Genomic DNA, 8141 nt, shown 5'->3' with positions numbered 1-8141 from the left:
CTCCCCGAGTCAGGATGGGCGGGGGGACAAAGTGAGCCCAGCTTCGACGCCTCCCATTCGACGGGGTGCCTGCTTGTCAAAGAGCTGCTCCAATGGGGGCTGCCCGTAGTGCCCAACCCCACCATTCAGTATTACTACTGAGCCCTGAGGAAGGGAGCGGGTGAGGCAGGCGGGCGCGCGCGCACCAGTGAGGGAGGAAGAGCAGAAAGGCCGGTCAGTATAAGCAGCCGCGACGCCGACGGGGGAGTCGGTCCAGGCGGCCCCTCACGGGGAAGCGCGGCCTCCTCAGGCGCGGCGTCTGAGGTGAATCCGGGGGGAAGGCGGCGCGGCCTTCTGTCGAGGGAGAAGCGCCTCAACGGGCGGCGCTGGGCCTCCGTCTGCCCCCTGTCCCCCTTCCTCAGCATCCTCCGCTTCTTCCCCTTCAGGCCCGGCAGCTGCCTCGTGAGGAGTCCGCTTTGCCGCCGCTCGAGAGACTCGCCGCCGCTTCCTCCGCCTCCTGCCCATGTTCAGCGAACGCAGGTTGGCCGCCGCCCCTCCGTCGCCTGTACCGCCGCTGCCGCCTTTCCGCCGCCGCCGGGAGCCGCCGCCATGGCTGACTTGGGGCAGGAGGTCGTCCACCTGGTGTGGGGCAAGAAGCCCGGCACGCAGGGCCTCGCCGACACCATCTTCTGCCGGTGGGCACAAGGTACGTCCCGGCCTCCTCCTCTCCCCCCCCCCCGCATCGCTGATCCTCCCTCCCACCTTCATTCACTTTCACATTCCCCTTTCACACCCCCTCCCTCCGCCTCCTGCACACACATCTTCTTGCCTTTGGACCCCTGTGCTCTTTCCTTCTCCCCCTTTCCTCGTCCAGGCGCTGGTGGGAAGCGTGATGCCGTCGGTAGTGTCTGGCATGACAAGCGCTCCCAGCTGGCCCAGCCTTGAACTGCATCATGGCAGAGAGGTGGGTGGTTTGTGACTTGGGAGAATAAGGGATCTCCACCCTTCTTGCTCTTCTGTCCCCCCCCCCCTTTTTGCACTATAAGTAGTGAGCTGAGATAGATTTTATCCCCTTGATACATCTTCCTTTGCCTGTTATTCCCCTGTTTTGAAATGGGCAGGAAGGGACCCAAATATACCTAGTGGTGGCACAGTCATCATGATAGCTGTTAAGATGTGTCATTTGCCTCCTCGCACCCACCCTATCTATGTATGAGCTGGGGATATCTTTTGCACCATAAGGTTGGCAAACCCTTTCTCTTTGTCTGTAAAAGTCTTTGGTATATTAACTATTGGGAAAGGGTGTATTTGCCACCCAGTTAGGCCTGGGTGATATATTGCCCAGGACCAGTATGAGGAGCAGACCGTGATGTCGGTTTCACTCAGCAGTATATCGCTGGTGAAACTGCCTCTGCTCCCGAGTCCCTCTGCTAGCAGCGTCTGCTGGAGGGAGTCAAGAGTTCCTATATCTCTGACTGAAACCGCCATCCCACTCTGCCCTCATACGATAGAGGGGGAGAAACAAGCTGTATTGGTGAGGCACCAATACAGTTTGTTCCTCCCTCTGCATCTTTAAACTGCTCAACTGAGGAGTGTGCAACTGCCGCTGCCTCAGTCGAGCAGTTAAAGGAGCCCCCAGCCCAGCCCGGCACTGGCTTCTGCAAGCGGGGTGGGGGCTCTTTGAAACTGCTCAGCTGAGGGGAGCACGCTTGCCACTCCCCACAGCGGGCATTCAAAGGAGCCCCAATGCTTCGCATATGAGGCACATGAGTGGTGAGAGCACTGGGGCTGTCTCAGCTGGGGGGGGACCTCCCCTCAGCTGAGCGGCACAAACAATCTGCATTGTCCTAGCCTGCGATCCTGGGTGAAACTGCCTCAGCTCTCAAGGTGAAAGCTGGGCCAGTTTCACCTGGTGTCTCGTGGGTAGAAGCCAATGCATCTTGTTTTTTCAACATCACGGTATATCACCAAACTGTGATGTTTGGTTGGCGATACACCATGATGTTGAAAAGCTGATGTCACCCAGCTCTAAACCCAGTAGGTGACAAGATACATCTGCTGCTCCTTTGCCTGTGGTCAAGAACAAACTAGTAATTTTCTCCCAGCTCCATGTTGTAAACAGTGCTACTATGTTCAGCACAGTTTTATTGCTATTTGTAATAACTATCCTACATGGTTGGGTAACATTGGTGCTATTCCGTCATGTGTATAAGTTAAGGGTCCTGGGTTTCCTTAAGATGGTCATTCTAACCATTAGTTGTTCTGATAAATTTCTGCCATGTTGTATTGCATGTTATGCTTTTGGTCTGGTTTCACAGAGCTGGAAAATTGGTGCTCTTGCCCAAGAATCTGAAATACTTTTTGATTTGTTAGCAAGGCTTTCTTCTAAGTACTGCATGGACTTGGGATGTTATATCCTTTTAGTATAATTTCACATTTATAGTCTAGATTGCTGTGGAATATGTAGAAAAAGGTTTCAACATTTCCTCTCCTCTAAGCTTGACTTGGCTTACTCTATGCATATAATGATGTAGCATTGATTGCATTGATAGCAAACACTGCTATCAACAGCTTGTCCATGAATAATGAATATAAAAACCTTGCAAGTTATTCTGTTCATTCTGTTTTGCTTCGGGAGATTTTTTTTTGTAAGCTAAAAGTTGATGTGCTGTGATCTTGGTAGAAAAAAATTATGGATTGTGTCCATACTACTGACTCCCAAGAGGTTAATAAAAGCTTTGAATTGCCTATTACAGCACTGGCAATAGAAACAATGAAGTGCAAATATTTATCCAATAATAATTACTGTGTTTGGGCATGGCACCGAAAGCTCCCTCTAAAAAACAGCATTTAGGAATCATCCATGTAATCTTTCTAGAAAGTTAATATGGTCCTCATTTTAATTTCTCCGTATTTTTCATTTGACAATATTTTATAATGTCCTTTTAGAAGTGCCACCCTGTAATTGGAAATTGCTAAATTTTGTGGACACCACAAGATGATTCAGCCCTATAGCCCATTTAAAATAGCTGCTGGTGCGACCTAGCCAGTATATGCTCATGTAGCACTGATAAGTTAAATGGAAATGTAAACATGTTAAATGAATTAATTGGGCAGTAACATATGTAGTTACTCTTGTCTTTGCAGTATACATCGTCTCCACCATTCCAAATGTTGTACCCAGGTAACTAACTCCTTGGTAAATCTACAAAAAAGGCACCCCCTAAGGTTATTGTTTCTGGGTTGACAATATCTTAGCCCAGGCTTCCTCACCCTCGGCCCTCCAGATGTTTTTGGCCTACAACTCCCATGACCCCTAGCTAGCAGGACCAGTGGCCAGGGATGATGGGAATTGTAGTCTTAAAACATCTGGAGGGTCGAGGTTGAGGAAGCCTGTCTTAGCCCATTCCATCATTTCCATTAACTTGAATCTCAGATGCATGGCAAACCACTCTAATGAAATAATTTGTTTTGCAATAAAAGGTAACTGAGGGAAGAGAAGAAGAACGATTAGTTGGAAGTTTGGCTTCTTGCAGCAGAATGCTGCTGCTAATTGCTCTCCTCAGTTCAGTTCTGGCCACAGTTCATGTTTCATCATCAATAAAATATGCATTTGTGGTTATGACCATGTTCAAAATGTGTTGGTGTTATAGAAATGCTCCTGTTTGCTTCCAGTGGCCTACTTCGTACATCACATTAAAAATAGATTGTGGTTCAATGTGAATGAGCAGTGAGGTGGTATATGCTGCTCATAGGTTCCTAAGGTGGTCCTCCTTCAATCTTCCTGCTGCGCAACAAACAAAACAAGCCAAAATTTGGCTTGTCATATTGTTCAAACCTGGGCTTGTGGTTTGTTCTTCTCAAGCCATGCCACGAGGGTTAAACCAAGAACAAACCTTGATTTCTGTTCATGGTTGGTTTGAAGGAAACAAGCAATGAGCCTGGGTTCAGATAACAGGCCAGACTCTGGCTTGTTTTGTCTGTGGAGCAATAGGAGCAGGAGAAGAACACCACAGGAACTTTGAGCAGTGTGCAGTAGCACTATAGCCTGTTTAAACTATGGTTTAATGTGATATGCATTCTAGACCAATGTGATGGTTTAATGTGATATGCATTCTAGACCAATGTGATTTGTCCTTTATTTTTCTACAACTGCTCTCCTTTGTGTGTTGGCTGCTGAAACAATAATCACGCATTATGTTGTCCCCTCTTGGGAACGGCTATTTTCCTTTTATTTCCTCTTTTACATTCAGGTAGGTAGCCGTGTTGGTCTGACGCAGTTGAAATAAATATATATATATATTTTAAAAATGTCCAGTAGCACCTTAGAGAGCAACTAAGTTTGTTCTGGGTATAAGCTTTTGTGTGCATGCATACTTCTTCAGATACCAGATATCTGAAGAAGTGTGCATGCACACGAAAGCTTTTAAAATTTATTTTCCTGTTTTACATAGAGAGGAATGTTATAAACAGGTATTGCATTGATTGCATTTCTCTGTGTGTGTGCATGCTCAGTTAACATTTTGGAGCTTATATGTGCTTGTAACTATGTTACTTATTATTGTTAAGCTATTATCTTAGGTTCTGTAGTTTGGCTGCTGCTGTCAGTGCTTTTATATTAAAGTCTGTTTGATTGAGGGACCTGGCAGCTGGATATGTTGATAAGAAAGGGATGGGCAAGTAGTATGTTCTGGCAGTTGTCTGTTTTAAGGAGCTAATCAGTGAATTTGTTTTCATGAGCAGATTAGGGTTATGTTAGGGCTCCATGTTGCCTTCAGAAAAACACTGGCTATTAAATTAGTAATTACCGTATTTTTTGCTCTATAGGACTCACTTTTTCCCTCCTAAAAAGTAAGGGGAAATGTGTGTGCGTCTTATGGAGCGAATGCGCAGCTATCCCAGAAGCCAGAACAGCAAGAGGGATTACAGTGAGATCCCTCTTGATGTTCTGGCTTCTGAGATTCAGAATATTTTTTTCCTTGTTTTCCTCCTCCAAAAACTAGGTGCGTCTTGTGGTCTGGTGCGTCTTACAGAGCGAAAAATACGGTACTGGCTGTACTGAAATAATTTGGTCAGAAGTGCAAGCTTGTTTGGTTATAATTTAAAATATTTGTGCCTATAATTGAAGGATCAATAAGAAAGAAACGTAAGTTGAAGAAATCCCAGCTAAGTAATTAATTTGAAGAAGAATTTTCTTTTTGCAAAGGTTGGATAAAAAACATTTTGATCACCACCCTGGTCCTTTTGTGTACATAATAAATCACATTCTCGTGTACTCACTCATGTAGACAGTGTGTGAACTTGAGTGACGGGGGGTATAGTCAGCTGCAATTTCTGTGTTTGCACAGGATGGAAAAATTGTTTTGTGATATATGAGAAAGTTGTGTGACCTGCTAGAAGATTTCTGGTAAGACAGGATAAACACCTCTGTCACAAATACAGTATACGCTGCAGTGTCTGTTAAATAGATGACTGTTGCCACCTGTTCTGTTGACTTGGTTAATATATTTTATTCTTAACTTCCTTCTTCCCTAAGTTGGATTTTTCTGGTTTTGGTTCTATTGCAGCTTTTTCCCACCCCCTTTCACCCAGCAACTCGCTTAGACTGGAATAGAAGCTTTCAAGCTTTACAGTGCCTTTGTGTTAATATAAGCTTCAGTTATTGTTAAGTCAGAAAACCTGGCCTTGTTTTGCTGTCCTTTCATATAACAATTTTAGAGCTGCTGCTGAGCTCAATGCAAGTTTGTTTGTTTGTAAAAAGTTCATAGAGTCCTTGGAATTACATGCAAGTCTTGCTTTTTATGTTGACCTGCTTCAGAGATGGACTGTACTTGTTTACCATTTCCTACAGTATCCTTGTAAATCTTTGTGTCCTGTAAAAATACCCCCTTCACCCATTATATTGAAATGGCAGATGAAACTTGTATCCATTGTTTTTGGTTTGTTTCATGGTTCCATTTAGCTACTGGAAAAGCTAAGCAAAAGCGACATATTTGTACACTCTCTTCACTCCAATACCTCATTTGTGTCAAAGCAATACACTGCTCTAGATTGAATATGACCTAGAAAGTGCATGGAGTTCAATACAAAATTGAGCAAAACTGCAGAGCACAGTTTCTGTGTGTGGCTGGAATGTACCATTGGGGAGTTAGGATATCTGTGTTCAGATGGAATTTATTATTTGTTGAACCCAGTTGAAGGTAGTCATTTGATGAGACCATGACTGTGTCCTCTCACCCGCCCACCAGTATATGGACATTACCATGTAGGTTTCCACTCCCCCGCCCCCAGTCATTTATTTATACTTTGTCCCTAGGACCTTTTCTTAAAACATTAAGAAAAAGATTTCTTTTACAATGTTGGAACTTGCTTAGGTTCTGGTTTAAGAAGAAATGTAGTGATATATATGAATATATGTATATGTGTGTGTATAGATAGATAGATAGATAGATAGATAGATAGATAGATAGATAGATAGAATAAAGGTATTCCTGTCACTGCAGCACTTGTATTGGAATGAGGATTTGATGGCCTTTACCAAGCCAGACTGAATAACATTTGCACATTTCTAACAGAAGGTAGGATAAGTAAGGATATAAACACTAGGAAATGATAATTACCTACTACCACTCCGAAAATTAGGCTGGGGTTGATGCAGCTTCTTGAAAGCATCAGTACAATGAATTGATACCGTTAAAAGAACTGAGCAGGGTTGTTTGAGTTTTATTAGGCAGAGACAGAATATTGAAAGTAGAACTCAGAACTCAGTTTGACTCTGACAAGGAATAAGTATGAAAGACTGTTCTATTAATGGACATTTTTCTTTGGAAACAACTAACCCATTATTTTGGTTCCTCCTATTAGGGTTTGTATTTAGTGAATCAGAATCAACTGCATTAGAACAATTTGAAGGAGGCCCTTGTGCTGTGATTGCACCCATTCAGGTAATACTATAGAAGCTTGTGGAAACTATGTAAATTTGAAACATACCTATTTTTGCCTTCTGTCCTTTGGCTTATGTGAAAACCTAAAGTAAACACTATGACAAATATATATTGGTTGGGTTTACTTTAGGTGATTATTCTCTGTTGAAGTAGTACAGATTGAACACTACCAGTGCTGCTGTTTTGAGCCACTGTTGTCTGCAGTATTAACATAATACATAAAATCAACATGCGTACTTAAATCAGTTGCAGATACAGATCTGAGAACTAACCTGTTCCGTGAGTTCCTGCAGCACTTAACTCTTGATAAAGTTCATTTTATGTTTTAGGTAGGGGCAGATATCTAGTCCTCTACATTGGCCATCAAATGCTTCAAACATTCGTAAGATTCGGAGAGAATGATATAATTGCATGAGAAAATTTATCATGCTGTTATAGTAAAGCAATTTCTAATCCCGTAGCTATGTAAATAATTTAGTGATAGTGAGCAAAAAAGTAAATTGTACCTTTGCATAGGGGAAAAGGCCTTCTGTAGCTAGGAATGTATTTTATTTTTTTTAAAAAGAAGTTAAACTGATATTGAAAATGGAACTTTGCACCACTGAAGAACAAATCATATATCTGATATGTCAATGTTATCTTTAATATAAGGCATTCCTTCTGAAGAAGCTTTTTACTTGTGAGAAATCTACCTGGAGACAATGTCAAGGTAACCATAAATCTACCTCCACAAGAGGGTTTTGATATAGTACTTGCCAGCAAATTACACAGTGCTAAGCTAAATTATAGTTCACTATTATTCATGAGCTATTAGCAATATGCTTCTGCAGTAATTTGATGTTACAATTAGTGTACAAATGCATTATTTGCTGATGGTTTTGAAATAGAGGGTATAGAATTCAGCATTACAAAATTTAAGTGGGGCTTAAGAAAGTCCAAATCCTGCAAATGGAATTGTCATGTAAATTAGGCAAGTGGCATAAATGTCACTGTATATTCTTTATTCTTACTACACAGTTTGTCTTACTGTTTCTGCTGAACTTGTTTCTCTTATCTTAGGACTGGAGAAGGTGGACTTACCCTCATTGATCATTGTATTCAATTGGGATAAGTAGAGGCACTTGGAACTCTGATGAATAAAGAACCTTTGCCCATTACCCTTGATTTTCTAAGGCTCAGTAGAAATTGTGTGTATGTTTAGTTTCCCCCCTAGAAAAA

General features: G+C 42.7%; 1 protein-coding gene across 1 annotated transcript in view; it reads left to right on the top strand.

The window, feature by feature from the left end:
- The first annotated feature begins 15 nt into the window (after window positions 1-15).
- MINDY3 (MINDY lysine 48 deubiquitinase 3) overlaps window positions 16-8141 on the top strand; it is a 39994-nt gene continuing 31868 nt past the window's right edge. The window contains exons 1-4 of the mRNA XM_081163278.1: window positions 16-213; window positions 426-685; window positions 6844-6923; window positions 7575-7632. Coding sequence (XP_081019404.1) covers window positions 589-685; window positions 6844-6923; window positions 7575-7632 — 235 coding nt within the window. The 5' untranslated portion in view covers window positions 16-213; window positions 426-588. The remainder of the gene's footprint in view (window positions 214-425; window positions 686-6843; window positions 6924-7574; window positions 7633-8141) is intronic.

This window comes from Podarcis bocagei (assembly GCF_964188305.1).
Source record: "Podarcis bocagei genome assembly, chromosome: 12".
In the NCBI taxonomy this organism is placed as follows: Eukaryota; Metazoa; Chordata; class Lepidosauria; order Squamata; family Lacertidae; genus Podarcis; species Podarcis bocagei.
The sequence above is the reverse complement of the archived record's forward strand: the minus strand, read 5'-3'. Positions and strand labels throughout refer to the sequence as shown.